General features: G+C 35.0%; 2 protein-coding genes across 2 annotated transcripts in view; both read left to right on the top strand.

The window, feature by feature from the left end:
• Positions 1 to 1,018: 1,018 nt before the first annotated feature.
• On the top strand, positions 1,019 to 4,226 carry LOC106161158 (CCR4-NOT transcription complex subunit 6-like). Its single transcript, XM_087003272.1, has 4 exons — positions 1,019 to 1,040; positions 1,290 to 1,412; positions 2,388 to 2,651; positions 4,030 to 4,226. Exons 1-4 carry the CDS (start codon positions 1,019 to 1,021, stop codon positions 4,224 to 4,226), a joined length of 606 nt encoding a protein of 201 aa, XP_086859398.1.
• Positions 4,227 to 16,732: 12,506 nt separating this feature from the next.
• LOC106152755 (uncharacterized) overlaps positions 16,733 to 20,826 on the top strand; it is a 36,632-nt gene continuing 32,538 nt past the window's right edge. The window contains exons 1-2 of the mRNA XM_087006968.1: positions 16,733 to 17,028; positions 17,362 to 20,824. Of these exons, the coding sequence (XP_086863094.1) occupies positions 19,135 to 20,824 (1,690 nt within the window). The 5' untranslated portion in view covers positions 16,733 to 17,028; positions 17,362 to 19,134. The remainder of the gene's footprint in view (positions 17,029 to 17,361; positions 20,825 to 20,826) is intronic.

Genomic DNA, 20,826 nt, shown 5'->3' with positions numbered 1-20,826 from the left:
TTTATTGTTTTAGGCCTCACCAACATGCCAAAAGAAAAATATGAGTCACCAAACCTGTCTAAAAGACAGGTGGTCATAAAAGTTAATGTCAAACCCTATGATAAGTAATGAGTTTCTAATATCATGCATAGAAATATGTACTCTGAAGTGCCAAATAATAGTGCTGGCACAATTTTTTTTTTTTCAGAAATTTTCCACCTGGCATGATCTTATTTTCCCCGGCACGATTAATAATTTTCCACACATTATCCACACGGCACGATTATTTGGCAGTATTGTGCCAGTTGGAAATGCTGTTGAACATTTTGGAAATGTTAATGATCGTTTCATAGGACAAGTTAATTTTCATTAATGACTTGTCGCAAGCACTACTCTCAAATTTGTTTTATGGTAAATAAAAGTAGCTCTTCAACCCATGCCGCCAAGAGTCTCTGTCACGCCTCTGTAGTTACATGTGCGTTGCAAAAAAGTATGTCAACTTGCCACCGATAGTACACTACTAGGACCTGCCATTGGCACAAAACGTGTTTTTAAATTCAATTTTGATATTTTATTGCATTTTTAAGACCCAAATGAAAATGGTTTGACCTTAAAAACAGTTAAATCGGCAAAATGTGGACTGAGATTACTCTAAATGGTTAAAATATGTTAAACTACGTGTATAAAATCAAAGGTAAATTTGTCTAGATATTGTGTTTTTGTTATGTTTAATAGTCAAAACATAATTTTTCCAGATTGCAATATGAGGGGCACAATTCTTCTGCTAGGCACTATTATTAATTTTGGAAAGTTTTCCGGGGGGGGTAAAGTTATTCCGGTACCGTAGGAACTATTATTTGGCACTTCAGAGTAATTCAGGCAAATTTTAGTTTTATCCCTCCTCCTGTAAAGAAGATAGCTTGTAAAGATACTGGAATTTCTCTTTTTACATGTTATTTATAAGAGGATATGATAATATCTGTGTATTATAGAATTAAATACTTGATGATATAATTGGTAAAATATTTGCTACAGAAAGATGGGATTTAACTATTACTGTGGTATGGGATAATTCCAGTTTGAGTTATAGTAAATACATTGGTTAGATATGGAACATGGGTTAAAGAATTATTGTGGGTGGAAGCAACTTCAGTTTATAAATTATTCAGGTAATTAGTGAAAGTTATATGAAAAATTAAGTCAGTAGACAGAAATGATGGACAGCATCAAGTGTTTCATTTAGCCATCTGCTTTATTTATATTTTATTTCACAGTTCATTTTGTATCATTCGCTAACTTTATTGTTTTAGACCTCACCAACATGCCAAAAGAAAAATATGAGTCGCCAAACCCTCGTAGGACACACACAATCATGTCAATGGAAGACGTTGTAGCAGGAAAAAAGTCCCAGTGGTATGAGCTAGAAATTACAGGTAAATGAATAGATTTGTGACAGCCATGCTGTGAACATTGCTAAAACGCTCACATCATGATTCACATACTCCTCTCGAGGCACTGAATCAAATAACTGATTGCAGCAGTTTCTTCCATTGTAAAAAAAACTGATTGCAACTGCTACACAAATGCTTTATTGTATGTATATTCTCTATTTTTTAAATTTGCTTTTATTACCTTTAGCTAGGAGGTTTTGTTTTCATTCCAATTATTTTGTTTGTTTGTCTTTTGGCAAAGAAAAAGTTCTGGAAGCGTTTTTTGATAAAATTTTCAGAATTGGTCAAAATGAGCTAAGGAACAAACGATTAGATTTGATGGTAATAACAATTTCCATTGAAATGGGCTCTGCATTGAAGCTGCACAAGTTCTTTGTCAGAGCTCTACAAATTGTGTACTATTTACACCTTGACAAAAATGTGACCTGACCTCTTGCATCAGAGTGTCAATTTGGACCAGTCAAATTTTACAGTCACATTTGGACCGTAAGAAGTATCCCTTGTCACATTGAATTGAAAAGGTATAATAACTACCATAGAAAATGGATATGTTAATGCTGTTTTTTAGTTTTTATATATAAATTTCTTTCTCAGTAGTGTTTCTAGGCACATTTGGTGTTAGTTATCTGTACTTTTTATAAGTTTCCCCAAGAAGCGCTGTGCAAGCCCTGCGACCATGTATATCCTAATAAAGATATTCTTCGTATATTGCTCAGATGACTGTATTATATTTATACACTTAAATCGACTCTATGATTTGATTAATGATTTATTAATTATAATGAGAATTCAGTTTCCTTGGCGGAGGTCTGCACACTCTGAGTGTTTTTCTAGTAATTTTAAGTTACTCTTTGTAATTTTCTTTTGTGAAAAATAGAAAATGTATGTTGATACAAAAAATTTGAGAAAAATATTATTCAAACATGATAATTAAAAAAAAAAAAAAAAAAATTCTAGGGACCATTCGTAATCTCAGCCCACAGTTATGGCAGCTAGAGCACCTGACATCTCTGTACCTGAATGACAACAACCTGACACGACTCCCAGCAGACATCTGCAGGCTACAGAACTTAGTCTACCTGGACCTGTCAGCCAACAAGCTACGGAGTCTACCTGCTGAGTTGGGGGACATGATAACACTCAGGGAACTGCTGTTGAATAACAATTATCTAAGATCACTCCCCTACGAGTTAGGGAAACTATTCCAGTTGCAAACCCTAGGTGAGTTGTCGAAAAAAAAAACAATAAAAATTATCTACAATCTCTCCCTTGTTAGTGAAGGAAGCTTTTCCAATTTCAGACCTTGACGAAGTGTTAAAAATAACTTAATTGTTACTAAAAAAACAATATAGACAACTGCAAGCAGTCACCACCAATAGTGGGAAGTACTCCAGCAGCAATGAGAATTTTTTTGATAAGATTATAAATGAGTAACACGTGAGCCCACATTCCTGCACTGGCACCTCACTTCGTTACGTTGAACAACTTAGTACACTTTAGATTTAAAACAGATACAGGTATTAAGTACGTGTGTGTGTTATTAAAGTACTAGCAGTTCACAAAATGGTTTCACAAAAGAATTTGAGCACAGAATTCAATCTTAGCTTCCATATAAGAATTCTAGGCTATTTGACCCAAGAAAGATCAGTATAAGGTCAAAAAGAATTTGATATTTCAGATTCATATACTGTTTAAGTAGGCTACTATTTATCTTAACTGAAAAAAACTAAATTTTTGGTCTGAAAGTTAAGACCAAACTTTGGGCTTCAGCTCTTAAGTTCAATATGCTCCAGGTCAACAATCTCAATGTTTCTTTTAATGTGTTAATTGATTTAGATTACATCCTAAGATAACCTGACACCCTTGTAGTACTTATTAAATTTAAAACTTTTAGATAAGAAGAGATAAGACAAGTATGTTGATAAAAATGCCCCAGCTGATGTTTGTAAATGATTAATGAATATACCAGTTGATTTAGGTTTTTAAGTATACTACCAAAGGAAACCATAGATCACTTCACACACCTTTATTTGCATTACTTAGGGAAAAACGGTGCATTGTGTTATTTTCATCTTGTGTTTTCTATGAAAAAATATTCTATGATAAAATATTAAAGGATTTACTGTTTATCATTATAATATATTAAATCATTTTTTTATCAGATGTCTCTTTTTCTATAAAGCCTCATGGACATTACACCTTATATTTTAATTGTTGAGGCACTGTCACACTGACATCTGTGATAATGTTCCAGTTGAGACCAGTGGGAAAGTCAGTTGTGATTGTGTTTTAGAACAGCCATGCCTTGGTCTCACCTAACACATTTAGAACATTTTCATTGGTTTTGGAAATTTTGTACTGGACCCCAGCATTGTTCACCATAACTGCAGGCATGATGACGTAAATCTGACAATTGTTGCGATCTTACACACCTTCACTGGCATATGTCGCATTTATCAAAGATTGCTAACTTTTTATTTTCTGAATTAGAAAATTTTCTCCTTTCTGGTCTCAGCACATTCAGTTTTAAGTGTCTTCCTATTGACTTTTTGTACCCATTATTCAGCCTGAGAAAAAATTTATACAATTTTCTTTCCAGGTTTAAAAGGGAACCCCCTCAGTCCAGATATTCTTAATCTGTATAATGAGGCCAATGGAACACATAAGTTACTCGCATATATGCTGGATAATTTACATTGTGAGTACAGGTCGGACACCTTGCATTGTGAGTACACAGTGGTTTGGTTTTCAGATGGATCTTGTTACAACCAGGCATTCAAGATTTGGGTGATTTAATCTCACCCCACCCCCTAAAATACATTATGCAAAAATGGTATTTTCTATGTTTAGACCTACATGAGATGTAAATTTGCACTGCTTTTTGTGATGAGATCCATTTGTCAACTTTATTAGTTAAAAATCAAAATGAAATGTTTTGGTTTTTAGAGAGTGAGAAAGAAAAATGCTTCTTAAGAGTATGAGTGGCATGAGCATAGGTTAAAATATAAGAAAACATGGTTTACTGCCTTTGTCCTTACCTGCTAAGATGACACAGTTGTTTGCTCATGAAACTAGTGTTTGGTTTTCTGATCTTATAACACAAAGCCCTTGGTAAAATGTTCAAATTATGTGTGATGTTTTGAGGGCATGGACAGCAGAGAGACATAATCATGTAGATCTTTATACGGTAAAAACTTGAAAATTTAATAAGTTTTAAAAATTTTGTTGGAAGACGATTCTCTGCTGACGTAATTTTTATAACTTTGAAAATGTTGTCAAATGGCCATGTTGGATTCAAGCAGTTTACAATGTTAATTATTTTTTTTTAAGTGATGAAATTTTTAAGTTTTTACGGGAACATGTTTTAAGTGTCATATATGAACTTCAGTTGAGTGATTTCCGAATGAATGCAAATGTATGAAGTAGCAAGGACTTATTTAAAGACTTATGCAAGGATTTGAGTACTGATTTTCCAGCAATTTCCTGAGGGTTAGAACCTGAACATAAAAAACATATTGTTTTACTTGTTGTTTTACTTGCGTGGTGCATGGTATTCTAATTTGCTGGGAGATGGATTGTGAACTTAGCAGTGAATTAACCTACTCACCCTACATTTTGTTTTAGCAGACCAAACAGCAATTGCAAACTTGTCATATGATAGTCCTCTCTCTTTTTCATGTGTCAAAACCTAGTGCATTGTATGAAGGACAGTGATATATAAATGAGGTTATTGTGTGTTTTTTTTTTTATAAATGAAACTTCTGTTTGCGACCAGGAAAAGTTGAATGCCCCTTTGATAATGCTCCCAAGTCTATAGCTGACATGGCTGATTGATGACCTTGCTATGTTGGTATGAGTGGACAGTAGCTTCATTAATCATATGTGAAGACATCTCAGTTTGTAACTCATAAAAAAATGCTGTCCTTTATTGACTATAACCTCTGTTGAAAACACAAATTTCTGATTTGCTCAAATCCTTAGTATTGATGCTTTGACCTTTGTAAAGAGTAACCACGTACAAATCTAGAAAATAAATAAATAGATTGACATTAATGTACAGTAAATAAGAAAACTGCTTAAATTTTAGAAAGCATTATGAACTGTATACACCTCAATTTTGTGCTGCTAGCACACTCACATGTTATGTCAAGTGAATACTACTCACTTCTGGCTTCAGACCACTATGTCCAATCACTGCATGCACTTACAATATGTATACTTATATTATTAAAAAACGTTTGTCAATATCATATGTGTCATAAGTCAGAGAGAATTTATTTCATTAACATGTTCTAATTTTAAGAATTTATTACTTAAAAAAATACAGTATCGGTAAAATTCACAATTTTCCCAGTTGGAATGATGAAGCCATTATCGTAACTGTAGTTTATAATGCTGTAACATACTAGTAGTCTAACACAATGTCACATCCATTGTGGCTTAAGATTTGAGACAGATGTTTGATATTTAACAAAATGGAAATGGACATATTGGTAATGGTCTGGAACCTGCTTTGAAAAGGTTTTCCTGTACTGGTTCGTTTACTTAATTTGATGATACTATAAGTGGAAAAAAGGTTTAAAGTTAAAGAACAAGAGGACCAACACGAATGTAATAAATCTCACTACACAGTTTCAAAAATCAGATGAACGTAGGATAAGAGTGATAGGAACAATTTTCATCCTATTCATTATTTTTATTTGTGGCAAAAACTTGGCTTATCCTTATGCTTGGGGGACATGACTCTTTTCTTTACTCAAAAGGTGCTTAAACAGAAAAGTACAGTTGAACCCTTCACTGTGTTACTGAAAGTAAACTGTCATATTGTGTTATGGTGTGGTGTGCTGATATTTTATGTTAATGGCAGATGACTTTAACCTTTGTGTTGAAATTTCTTGTGGCATTTAGGAAAACTTGAAATATTGAACGCATTCTTTAATTTTTGAATGCATGACTCGGTTTCATGTTTAAGATAAAAATTATTATAATTAAAGTTAAGGCCATTAAAATCCTCAATATACTTAACAAAATAACAATTTAAGAAATGTTTACACAATATAATAAGAGAAAAATAAACAGCTAAATATTAAGATAATAAATATAGAGTACAGAGTAAAGGTCAGCTTTAATATTATCCATTCAGACTTTATCTTGAAAACAATGTTATAATTCTTCTTTAAATTGTAATGAGTCTCCAGGTCGCCATAGGTTTTTCATGTATCTTTACATGGTGTCAGTAGAAACAGAAAGTCAGTAATAAAGACCTTATTAATAGTTACTGACCTAGCTTTTGTCCTAATGTGACCATGTCCTTGGATGATATTGTTGTTTACAGGTTGATTTTACCTGACACAGAAATTTGTACCAATGAATGAGATGTACACAATGTTTAACCCCAAGTCCCAGTTCAACTCATGAAGAAAATGCCTTGTTTTGGTCATACTATGTCAAAATGATTTTTTTTTTTTTTTTTGAAGAATTTGATTTAACTTTGTTTTGATTATGATTATTTTGACATTTAAATTTGAGAGATTTTTTAATTTTTGTAATTTTAAAGTTTAAACTTTATTTATTTGACTGAAAATTATATGAGTATGCCCTGTAGATAATTTTCACGAGACAAAACTTTCAGGTCAGAAACATTACTGCAAAATAAATTGTCCTTAAAGCAGTTGGTTTTGTTGTGCTGATAATTGTTAACTGGAGACATAATTGACATGCATTACATTGATATTTGTAGACTTGCTTTGCCAGGGCAGAAGTGAAATGTAGTAAATGTCTCTACAAGTCAGAAAAGTTACTTGCATTTGTATTGCATGTCTGTTAAGGAAATTTAACTAGCAACAACCAGTGGTATTTTAGCTATTATGAGGGTAAAGTTTGTGTTCTTCACTAAATGGAAGAGCAGATTGAAAGGCAAGCATTTTTATGTTACCACATGTAAAAGATCAGTAAACTTTGGTATTGCATTTTTAAAAGAAAAAAATAGTGTTGAATTATTTTCTAGCCTGCTTAAATTGTTATTTTGTTTCTGAAGACCCTTTAATGTCTCTTTTTAGGAGTGAGGTTCATAGTACCTGGTCGTAAAAACTTAATTGTTGAAGTAGTGAAGTGCTTGGGTTTAAACTCAGCAGGCAAAACATTATTGGTAGCTTTAATAAATAAGAAGATGTTGACAACACCAAGTGTAATAACTGAAGAGATGCAATAAACCCTAGTTTACACAGCAAGAAAAACATGAAGGGCATTTTACAGTAACTGGATTTTGGTATAAATATAATTCCCAGTCAACCACTGGTAATAGGGATGCCTTTGACATTTGTAAATATAGGCAAAGAATGGATGGCTAGTCTCCTTTATTATGTTACTTAGAAGGACAGCTGTTTCAGGAAATACCAAAAAAAAATTATACTCAAAGATAACTGCTGTTTCTCAAATTCCCTGTGAAAATTTGGTAAGGGTGAATGGAAAAGATTCTAGGCTAGAGTACAACTTTTGGCTCTGTTTCATACAAGACTAGAAAATATGAAAAGTCCACACAAGGGTGACTTATCAGAGATAAGTGTGAAATTCTGTGCTTTGGGAATGTATTCCTAGAAAGCAAGTAATTAGTGACTCACAAAACATGGTGAATTTGTGCTGATATGTAAAAGAATGTTATGTGACAAACTTCAGAAAACGACTGATATCCTTGGATAAATCCAAAGCTTTTATACATTGTTGTACTGCACTCTCTAGTAGTCTATTATTTCTTATCCTATTTCTCAACCAAATCCTGAAAAATCTTGCATAACTTTTTTGCCATGTCACAAGACTTATTGCTATTTAATTTGATTCCCATTAAGGCCTCATAAACAATAATTGCTGTTAAAAATGCAGTGTTTGTGATAATTATTTTACTATGAAATCGAGGTTTAAGTCATTGATTTGGTGACTGCAATCACAATGTGGTGGATAGAAGTCATAAATGGCAATTTTGTTCATAAGACCTGCCACTGAAGGACTTAAAGAGTGGTTTGAAAGAGATCCAAACATGGGTGATCCAAAACTGTATGTCTATACGGGGATAAATGGTGTTTAGTATGTATTGTGGTTCAGTAAGAAAAAAAATAATCGTAAAATGAAATAAAATACCTGTTGCTCTGTGAAATTTTTTTTGTGTGTTTATGAGGTTCTGCAAAATTAATTTTTCTAGATGGGTATTTAAGAGAAAGGATGAGTTTGAGAAAGTTGGCCACTCATTGCCAAAAATTTACATATATCTTTTTTATTATGGTCTCATTGTCTACTCAGCTGGCTGGGTTTCAATATTAGGTAGATTGAAGTTACTTAGATGATGTCCCTATTAGATGAGTTAAGTATTTATAACTCTGAGTAAGATAAAAACTAAAAAAACGTCAAATGCTATTTTCCACCAGTTTCAGATGTACACTCTTTGATGAGAATGAGTTTTGAAAATCTGTGGAAGTTTTGAAAGAAGTCATTTGACATTTTGGTGAACACTTAAGCCATTTTATTAGTGCTTTCTTTTTCATCTCATGTTAACTATAGCTTGTGGTTGTACTTAGTTCCCCATAACTGTGGTTGACGGGGCACTTTTAAACCTCTTCTCCCAGAATATAATAACATGTTTTATAGCACAGTGAAGTGCAGCATTATATTTGCCTATATCTCAACCACATTTTGTGGACATGTTAAATGACTTTAAAATGATGGAGAAGACACTTATTTTTTGGACAGACACTGTGTGTCTGGACATGTAGCAGTCACCGCCAATGCCCTCTGTCACCTTTGCAGTGTCTTTTCAATGTTAAGGCAAGGACTGGAGTGATTCATAGTACCGAAATACAGTTTAAGCTTGAATTACAGCCTTATTGGGCCATTTTTTATGTAGATTTTTTACGATTTTTTCATTTTTCACACAATGGCATTTTGAGGTATGACTTTAAACTCCCATGGGCCTAAAGCCCTGTGCTATTAACATTTTCTGAATGTCCACAGCAACAGTAGTACATGGTTAAAATTTGGGTGGTGATTTTGCTGTTAATCATTATGCAGTGTTGCATCAAAATTAACCCAAAACTAATTTTGCCCTATGTCATCCTTAACACAATAAATAGTTAACTCTGTTACTTATTAATATCTTCAGTTACTGGAGTGATTCAAAGCTCCAAAATACATTTAAGCAGCTTTATTGGGTTTGTTTTTCTTCAAATTATGATTTGTGTGTTTGTATGTGTATGTTTGTGTGGATTTATAATAACATTTTCTGAACATCCACAGTAACATTAGTACACATTTCAAAATGGGTTGTGATTATGATATGCAGCATATTGCATCAAAATTGCAAAAAAAAAAAAAAAAAAAAAAATTGTGTCCTATCATCATTACTGAGTAATATAATATGTGGGTAACCACATGACTTATTATACTCAAACTTATTGGAGGGATTCATACAATTTATTGTTTGATGCTGTGTAACTTTTAACATAAAATAGATCCTTTGAACTCATTTTCAGTGAAACAGTGAATGCAATAAGATTGACAAATAACCACACCTCCTTCAGGCATTGAGTACAATACAGAAAAGCTGGTGATTGTAATATGGGTACGTTGGAAACAAGTCTGAAGGGGAGGTGTGTTAGGCTTCGTTCACATGAAAAATCTATTTTCTAAAAATTATTTTCTATTCGCAGTATCTTGTGATCACGGTCTGTGCCCTGAATACCCCGCGGCGTAATTACTGGCAGCACAAGCAAGTTACTTCCAAATCTGTAATTAATTCTCAGCTGTGCTCGGAGTGATCAAAAGATACCGCGAATAGAAAATAGATTTTTAGAAAATAGATTTTTCATGTGAACAGAGACTCAGTCTGTATATCAAAGTGCATTCAGCAAGATTTCCCGTGGAGTTGGATCGATCTGTTTGGAACGACAGCTTTACTGAGAATGAGCCCTTGTTTATTTACAGGATAACATCTTACTGTAGCTTCTTTTTTTTCCCTTATATCTTAACTAGTTATCTACTTTTAAATTGATGTCATTGGTGTGAGTGTGATTCTGCAAATCTTATCTGTAATTTAAATAGATTTCTCAATGTCTCTTTGTTTATACATATCAAATGTATCAGTGATTACAGATGGTTCATAAACTGCCACTTAACATGAAGTAGCCACATGTACTGTTTCCCAAGTGAGATAAATAAGACATAGAAGATATTAAAAAGTTGAAAGATCAAATATTTAAATTTATTCTGTATTGTTATATTGTTGTATTTTAATAGTCATTTGTGTGGTCATTTTACTGATCCAATAACAGCTAAAAAAAAAAGATAGTGTTTTCATGTTTTTCTAACACTGCATGCTAAATCCCTGTGTCATTAACTTTTTGCAAGGGTTAATGGGGATCCTGACTTCTCATTGATAATGAATTAAAATTTTGTTCCAGGGTCAATGCTAATTTTTGACTTATAAATGACAATATCCCAGTGTAGGTTAAATTTATTTCTTGGCCAAATGGTCATTCTCGCCATTTATTGACCAAATGTATTGAAGGTTCTGTTTTTTGGAGTTTCTAATGGTGGGATCCAAACAGATTTTGACACTTCATTTTATCACTTTAATGGAAGTTTGTTCATATGTTGCTTTGGCAGACTTTTTTTTGGCTTATAAATACTGCAGAAAATCCTTCCATTGTATTCCCTAAAAAATGAGTAGAATATTAGTTATATCCCTAAACTAATTTTCTAGGGGATCATAGCTTTCATCTGTCAGTGGCATCATGATATACTTTCCTAAAGTTGGAAAGTCACGGTGCCCTGCTGACCAATGATAACAAAATCTTGTCATTTTGAGTGTTTTTCTGTTGTATTTTTTAAATACCTGTTAGTCATTACCTTTTCTCCTTAAGGGTGGTCATTCTGATAAATGTAAACCCCCTCTCAGGCTTTATCCAAAATATCACATGATTAGTTTGAATGCCTCACCAGTCTTAAACAGATGTAAACAGAGAATGAACTGAAATAAGAACAAAAATAACTTCTTTAAACTTGATTTTGAGTTAGTTGAACTCTCTTTCACAGTTGAGAGACTTAAATTTAACCTTAGCTATCATCTTCAAATCCTCAAATCCTCAGGTCATTGAACTGTCCTAGATAAGTTTTAGATAAAAATGAAATCAAGTAAAGTACCAGTAAACCACTTTATCTTATCACCATTGTAGAAGGGCATTTTGCACATTTTGGAGTTTTTGTCAGCTAAATGACTGCTATTACAAAGAAAAAAAATTGTTAAAATAGAATATTTTGAAACTGCAAGGTATGATTATAATCATTGGAGCACAAAAACAAGATTAAATGCACAATCTATTGTGAACATAAGTTACATTGAGTGAATTTTTTATTTATATTTTTACAGTTTGTACCTACATTTTACTAGATTTATATAACTGATCAATTTTATGAGTTACCAATTGATTTTTTTTTTGTCAAGATTTAGGAAAATGAAAAAAAAAAAAACATTATGTTCATTTTGTTTTTGTGGTTTACAAAAATTGGGGTTAATTTACACATTAAGCAGTTTTCTTTTAGGGAGTGCCTTTTTGCTGTAGTGCTTGAGATTGGAATTTGGCAGATGCTACGTCAACAGGTTAATGCTGGAAATTGGCCAGAACAGCTTATCCTTGGCCATAAAAGGGTAGAGAATTTTTAAAAAGCATGAGTGTGTGTGTGCTTGATTGTGGGTGGGGGTGAGGGGGGGGGGGGAGCTCAGAGAATATTAATATCATATCTGTTTTATCATGAAACTTTAATATTTGATGTAAGATTTAGCTTTGTCGATACATTCATAAAAATATACAATAGCACTCTGCCTAAAAAGTTACTAGTACAGGCATACTTTGGAAATATTTGGTTACCTGGAAATTATTAGTCTAGCTTACATAATTGATGCTGAAAACATTGTTTCTGATGGGCAAGGCTATGTCAGTTAATCTGTTTTCAGGTGCAAAATTGTTTTAGTAATAGATAGAGCCCGAGTCAGCGAGGGTTATGTGGCATACACGAGTGCGTAGCACGAGTGGATGTCACATAACCCTCGCTGACGAGGGCTCTATCTTATTTAGACCACGGGTCTATTAACGGGTTATAACGCATTCATGCGAGACGTGCGGTTATGCGAGTTACACCACGTCTGAGTCTTTTGTTTTTCACTTCCACCATGGTCTAATTTTCAGTATTTTACATGTTTATTCTGCCTTTTCCCTGAAAAAGGCTACACCTATGTGTGGTAGTGTGCAGAGCACACATTAACTAAATCCTGTCCAAAGTGTAGTTTAAAATGGTGATGGAAAGCTGCCATTTCATTCTCAACCTTCAATGCTATATTTTTATCAAATTTGTTAGCATGTTTTGCTGGTTGTCAACCCTTTACACAGCCAAGCACCCAATTATAGTTCTAAGTAAAGCCTGATTTTGGTAAATACTATTAAATACAGAAAAAATCACATGCACTATTTAACATTGGTTTTTGAAAGAGGCTAGTTATAAGTTTGTTTGTTGATGTTATGTGATCATGCATGCATGTTCATTATGTATAGCAGTTGTCCTACACTTCTTCTTTTATTATTTTTTTGTGGTTTTTATAGCAAAATTTTAGCACCTATTTCCTTCCTTGATGTGTTCTAGTGATATGTAACTGATGGGTATCATTTTTAATATGCAAGTCTAGAAAATGTGGTTACATTAATTGATTTTCTTTTTTAATGGCATCATAAAGGGGCTTGATTGTGGCTTGGCATAAAAGCTTTCATGAATAAATTGTCAGCTGAGAAAGGCAGTACTTAAAGTGGGACATGATTTATTTCCAAAATATTACATATTATGCTGCACTTACATTGCGTGGCAAGGGGACATCATACACATACCCATTGTAATGGCTGCCTGGTTGGAAGGAGGCGTGATATTAGACCATGGGTCACATGATCCTGCATGGCACTTTCTGTGCTTTGTCTTTGGTCAGCCTTCAGTTGCACTAAGAGATTAATGCTTTGTTCAATACATAGATGGAGCCTCTGTAGCACTCTTTTGCCTTCTTTTAATTTGTATTTGTAGAAGCAGATAGATTAGTAGCAGCATTTTTTTTTCTTTTTAAAGGTCTGATTCAATGTAAATGGTTGGTCTTTGTATGTATGTATGTATGTATGTACGGTAATTCTCCAATCTATACGAACGATTTAAATTAATTATTTTTGGAAGATAATCATTTTGTTCGTAAGGCTTGAAATTCAGTCTGCTAAAAATTGCCATGCGTTCGTATCCATTGAAATACGGATGGAATACGGCTGTACCTGAAGTTATCTCCACTTACCTACATTGCTAAATGTAAGCATTACTTTCAGATTAAATCACTGTGATCAGCTAAAAGCACAAACAAATTATTCTTGCGATATTGCAATGAATTAAATCAAACTAAACAAAAGTCGGGAATTCAAGTTAAAAAACAATTTCTTCATACTAAAGAGGTACATTTCTCCCAAGACAAGACAACATCGTTTTTCCCTGTTATGTTTTACCAAGACAGGACAACATCGTTTTTCCCAACTTCTGTTAAAAACAGACAAGAATATTTTCGTATCCAGTTGCATATTTTATTTATTGCGTGTTTACTTTTAATATGATTTCACATATAGAAAATTTGCAATATTAATAATGTCACCCCCCCCCCATTAGGCCTACATAAATTTCTCCCGCCAAAACAAAATTCTTGAAACTCCTCACAGTAGATATCACTGACGTTAATAGAGATTATACTTGATATAAAAAATAACATCAGCTCAATTCAAGTCTATTTATGAAAGTCTTTTACAGCATATTAATTTGCACGCAATCAATGTAAACTTAATTAGAAAAAATACAGAAAACTGCAGGCAAATTTGTATAAGGTCATACGGCACCTTTATTTTTCACAATCACTAATATCAGTAAGGTTTACCTAACAGTTGTTCATGAGACAAAGTCTTTAACAAGGAAAAACAAACAAACAAACAAAAAAAGTACATTAACTTTATCACAACTCAAATTAGAAAAATAAATACAATACAAGACAGAAATCCTCTTAAAAAAATAATTTCCTGATGACTACCAAAAACAAATGAAAAACTCGATCATTGACAATGAATTTCTCATACTCTTCTGTTGTGCGTGGGTTTCAAGTTTATAGATTTTACTAGAAACCAGTTATCGGTGAAACACTGATGGTGGATGTTGATGATCCAGTCAGCCGGCAGAAGTTAAGAAATGATAATAAACAGTAAGTAATTTATGCGTACTGATGCTGTCAATAATTTCTCAATAACAATAGGGTTTTAAAACTACTGGCCTGTAGCTGCCGGCGGGCAGGTTGAGTCCTCCTATCGTCTCATTCAAAAACAGCACAAATACATGATAACAATCTCTCCTGTCAAGTGGCAGTTCCTTTGTTTGGAACGGTGGTCTGAAAACTCGCTTTGACGAATCATGGGGCGAGTTTCAATCGGGCACACTTTCTTGCGTTCGGAAAATTTAAATTGTGCCCAAAGTGAGTTTAGCGATCGTTCGTACAGAACGGAGACAAAAATTCAGATTCAGAGAAAAAACGTTTCGTTCGTAATTATTGCGGCGTTCGTATAGATTGGAGAATTACCGTATGTATGTATGTATGTATGTATGCCTATTACATTAAAGCAAAAGTAATGAGATACAGATTTTAAGAAGATATAACTTGAGGTTTGGCATTTTTTTCCGAAAAGCAGATGGCTTGAGTTGGGGATATCACAGCGCCATAATTTGTATATTTTTTGTCACATTTAAGCCAAGTTTGGTATTTAACTTAATATAAATGTGAATGTACCTGACCAAAGGATATCTTTTATAATTTTATTTGTTTTGCCAATATATCACTGTTTATCGAGATATGTTGGGGTATCTAAATGAAACAATTCATGTAAACTAAAGCAGTTACAACTGGAATTGTTTTTGATATGATAATCTTATTTTTCATGTTGTACACCCAAGGACAATGAGAATATACAATCAGCTGCTTGCCATTGTTCTTTTATCAACTTGGCCTACAAAAGGATATCCATCAAATTTACTCTGCCTTTTTATATGGTACTTAGTAATACTCACTAGATTTGAACAAAAGTATTCATCATATATATATATATATATATATATATATATATATATATATATATATATATATATATATATATATATATATCCTTGTTTTGGCAATAATCATAATCCTGTAAAAATAGATAGCTAAAATTTAAGGAAAATAAGTAATTTAGCTCATGTCTTTTTTGAGTAAGTAGATAAAGTTACTGTAATAAATCATTAAAATAAGCCATTAGAATGAGTGGAATGTTTTTCAGTAATTACTGTAGTTCATATTGTAAACAACTTGTACCTTTCCTCATTTGTTGGAGAAAGAAGGGATTACATAATAATATTTAGGTCCAAGTCGCTTGTTCTTTGTCTATTAATTGGCTTTGTTAGTGTACAGAAAATGAATGCCAACTCGTCAAAAACAAATTACAAATTAAATATTATCAGGTAGGTTTGTAAGTAGGATTTTACCAAGGGCCCTGCTGAACAAAAGACCAGACAACAAAAGCCATCCTCAACAAAGGCCTGGATAGATTTGGGGGGTTGTTAAGTTGAAAGATAATGAGAAGTTCAGCATTCATGACCATTGAAGCTTGAGTTCGGCTAGTCAAAATGAAAAATGTTTTGTTCAACCTGCCAGACAGGTGGGGTATGCTTGCCTATGCAACTTGATGATAATATGGTTTATTTGCTGAAGAGAATTGTGAGGCCAGGTGTTGAATCTTTGCCCTCACCTTTTCTGTCTATCTTTTGCACTACCAATCATGTGAATGAAAGAATGTAGACAATATTATTCTGACATTTTACTGTACATCTAGTGCAAGCAAATACTCCTTAACTTGAAAAAAAGTACTTGTAGACCAATACCAATTTAATATGTTCAGTAGAATAGAAATGTGGTATTATATCATTTTCTATGTCTTTTATAGATTTTGAACTTAACTGTAAACTTAAAATTGAAGTTTATTTTTATCCTCCAGTATCACTGACAAAAATTCTAAAGAATTTTGATCTAAAATAAAAGGCAGAGATTCATCATATAGGGCAAACAGTGCTCGCCTTGACAAGATAATTACAACAGGTGGACCAGCTTTCCTCAGGGGTGTTGTATGTTTGCTGCTCAACAGTCATTGATGAGCATCTATTTGGAGGTGAAGTAGTGTCCCTACAGAGATGCCCAGCGCTGATCCATCCTGATAAGTTAGTATATTGTATATATACCGTATTACACAGTCATCTGCTCCCTAGGGTGACTTGGAAGTGTTACTGTCAGGTGAAACAGGTGCTTAGGTCTCCCACACAGAGCAAAGGAGGCTATTGCAAGCACACGGCCCAGACTAGCTTTTAGGGTGCAGTGGCAAACCAAACCTGAATAAGCATCAAGAGAAAGAGGAAGCATTTTCTCCTTAAACGGCTGCCTTCCTGGAATATTTATTTACTGGAGGAATTTCAGGTTAGATCCTGTAATGTGATGATGATTCATTTATTGCAGTTGGAATGGGAAGGTTAATATCAGGATTGGATTTGTTGGTTCTGTTTTACGTGTAACTTGTGCGTAAGAGGAGTCTGACTGTGCATTCTAAAACCAGGATCAGATATAGATATACATTTGTTTGACTGTTACTGTACTGATGGTTCACTTAATCTTCTCTTAATTAGATTTTTTAAAGATAAAAAAATAAATCAAAAAAAAATTATATACATAGAAAAGGAAAAAAAAAGTACTATCCTAGAAAGGTTCTGGGAATCTTTATTCAGCTCATTGAATAACTAATTTATCACCCAGTCTCTACTTGGAGGAAAGGGATAAAAAAATCAATATCAAGCATCGAGGCCAGCTAGCTTGAGCACTGCCAGGCAGCCAGAAACTATGGAGGATAGTTATGTAGCCTGACCATTGTTACCAGCTCTGTGATAATACCTCCTTATTAAAGGTCAGTGATTATAGACTAGCCTCTGATGGTCGGGTGAGATATTGGTCAACGGTTCTAGTGGACAGAGGGCATGTGTATATTGTGTGCCACCTCCCCCTCCACTGCTAGCCGTGTGGCAGATAGCCGCTGCAAGGAGACCTTTTCTGATTGGTCGGATTGAAGATAGTTCTTTACTATATCACCTGCAGAGGTTATACATACCAGGGACAAAGGCATTGTTGGTTAGAGACTGGCGCATGCCTCAAGGAAGAGACACTCTCAGGTAACCTGAACCATGCTTTAAGACAGAGGAGGGATATATATTATATATAGAAGGACAAAGGCAGAGAGAGAGAGACCTTGACTCAGGTAGATATGGCTGTGCAGAGATGTTCAATATTCACAAAATACTAGGAATGAGGAGAGTTCAGCCATTGTAGAGGAGAGGTTTAAGAAGCAGATAAATTGTGAAAGTCTTAACTCGGAGGAAAGATTTCTTCCTGTTGTGGTTTTAAGACTAAACTGAGGAAGATGGAAACTTCCTGTTAAACCTAGGAATCAAAAGAGGCGGTTCTTCCCCTTTGTTTGCAGATAGACCTTAACTCACCCATGCTTTGTGGTGGGTGAGATAACTTTGAGTTTACTCATTCTTTGTGACCGTGACAGGGTTATTATCAAACAGTTAAAGACTAAAAGGGCCACGGACAGTGGGAGCCTTGTACACATGAACTGGTAGCTAAAGGAGAGGCAGTGGTGTGTGACAGGCACAGCTAAGGTCATGACGTCACAGGTATAAATAGTTGGGCTGCTGGCCATGTGGAGCTAGTATAGTACTAGTAGTTTGACTGAGCATAACACAACAACAGCTATATAGTGGTCAGGCTTTAAGTCTTTACCTGCGTGGATAAAACATGACTTGGGGTTTTTGTTGACAGTGGCTGGTCATCAATCCATGGTTTAACATTGTGAACAGCACAAAAGGATCACAGTACAGCGTACAACAAATCGGTGGTATGTTGCTCATTGAAGGATGTTTCTATTATATATATATATCACCTGCAATCCAGTTTAAATTATTCATGTCCAGGTAATATAGCTTGATTGGCTTGCTATAGATGACATTCTTTATGTGATATAAAGGAAAGAAGACATAAAGGACGTAACTACCATTATGATCAAACATTGGATATCCATTTCTTAAAGGAGACTTCATGAAAGCATAGTAGAATAGAACAGGAAAGCTGAGATTAACGAGAAGTATCATGAATAATGCACCACTGTGATGCCACAATGATAAACGGAGTTGGCACAATTTCTGCAGAGAATTATAGTAAGTAAGACAAGCGTGATTCGATTGAAGCAGAGGATTTACAGTCACAAATCTAAGACAGGATGATTGCAGTTTAGAGAGAGTAAACATATCACCTAGGTTTAATAAGACAAGAGAGGATCAGATTTCACAGTGGAAGAGAATTCTAATGGGAAATAAAAGGTCAGAGGAACAATAAAACACAGATACTGTATCATTGGTAATAGGCCAAGAAAAGGGGGAGGAATTTACATTTATACACACACACACACATATATATATATATTGAAGAAGGAACGTGTAGAGGAGAAATCCGCTCCACTGAACAGATATTAAGATGGGTAAAAAAGGGCGTAAGAAGGTGGCAACTTGTGTGTCACTTACGAGCACTTTAGATGTGGTCAGCAGAGACATGTTTCACCAGCGTATGGAAGGAATGTCTATGAGTGACAGTTGCGAGGACTGTAAACGAGAGAGATTTTGTTCCCGACCAAAGAAAAAGAAAAAGGGAGAGAGTAGCTGGGCTAAAGAGGTAAAGAACAAATCTGGTTCCCCAATCATTATCAAACTGTCTGAAGCCTTCAAGGGTGGCGATAAAATGAAAGATTTGTTGAAGGCATCAGAGGAGGATAACAACGCAGAAATGGTGTCATATTCAAAACACCATCACCATCATCATCGATATCATCAGCATCACCACAATCAGCGATACAGAAATCACAGTGGAAGTAGCAGCAGTGGAGGGAGCTCGGCTGTAGTAAGCCTTAAGGCCAAAAACAGTAAGAATTTCAATGCATTCCTCTCAGCAATAGAGAAGGTTCACAAGAAGGACCGTCCCCTGGCTCCATACAACCTCCACCCTGGGTATCACTGGGGTGGGGAGGGCTACTGGGGCTGTAAAAACTACATGCCTCAGGTACTCCTGAATAATATGATCTCAAATCCAGGCAGCAGCATGCATGGGGCACACCACCCTGCAGATCATGCCTATGATCTCGAACATGTGAAATGGGAGAGTATTATTAAATCTTCAAATGTGAGTCTGATATGTAATAATCTCAACTCAGAAGTCTCGTCAGCCTCTGAGACACTTAGCACCACCACAGATGACTCTGAGAATTCCTCCATTGTCTCTACATCTGAGACTTTCTCCGATGATTCAGACAGCATTTCTCAGGACTCCTTCGCAGAGGAAGGGGGAGCTGGAGTTCTCAGCAGAGCAGAGGTGGAGAAACTTGCAGCATATACAACAGGGTTTCCTTTGACCAAGTTTGGCTGTTTCCACCACGAGTGCCCTGAGTGTGTTGCCGCAGCGGGGTGGTATTACCCTGGGGCTGCCTTGTCAGCATACCCAGGGGCAGTGGCATACATCCCAGATGCAACCTATCTTCAGGGAAGGAGCATCATCAGAGCAGAAGCAGACCTGCAGGAGGAGACTGTTGCAACTAAGGAAACATCGAAGACAACCCACACAGAAGAGCCTGGTAGTAAGAAGAAAACCAAAGAGGTGTATGTTCCCAGAAATTTAGACACTTCTGACTCTGAGGAAGAGAAAGTGGATGACTATATTGATGTTGATTCCTTGAAATACAGCAGTAATAATTACAACAACAACAACAGGGATTGGTATCTCTCACTCTTGAACCTGCCCAACACCCACTCATCCCCATCTTCATGTTCATCCTCCACATCCTCCAAACGACAACGAAGAAAGCGAAAGAACAAGACTAAAAGGCAGAACGCTCAAGATTTCCTCCCAGTGGAAGGGGTATACATGGATCTCACAGAGTCGGATGTTTCCATCACAGTGTACTATCATAATAATACTCCCAGCACAGGGCACCTACACAGTTTTTTCTACAATGGGTACTGGTACTACCCTGCTATGGAGTGCCCCTCCTTGTATGCCCCTGGGCCTTACATCCCACCTGTACACTGGCACATACCCCAGTCCTACTATTTTATGGAGCAGGACCTTGAATCCATCCCCAAGGAGCACATGATCCCACCAGCTGAGTTGCCAAAATGT

This window comes from Lingula anatina, chromosome 2, assembly GCF_051362555.1.
Source record: "Lingula anatina isolate TDL-2025a chromosome 2, LinAna3.0, whole genome shotgun sequence".
Lineage (NCBI taxonomy): Eukaryota > Metazoa > Brachiopoda > Lingulata > Lingulida > Lingulidae > Lingula > Lingula anatina.
Note: the sequence above shows the minus strand (reverse complement) of the source record. Positions and strands in the feature narration are given on the sequence as shown.

Bases quoted from the DNA above. Each gene is read 5' to 3' on its own strand.
- LOC106161158 (XM_087003272.1), top strand. From the start codon at position 1,019: ATGGGATTTAACTATTACTGTG. The intron at 1,041-1,289 runs GTATGGGATAAT...TTATTGTTTTAG, and splicing joins GGGATTTAACTATTACTGTG to ACCTCACCAACATGCCAAAA. The intron at 1,413-2,387 runs GTAAATGAATAG...AAAAAATTCTAG, and splicing joins GTATGAGCTAGAAATTACAG to GGACCATTCGTAATCTCAGC.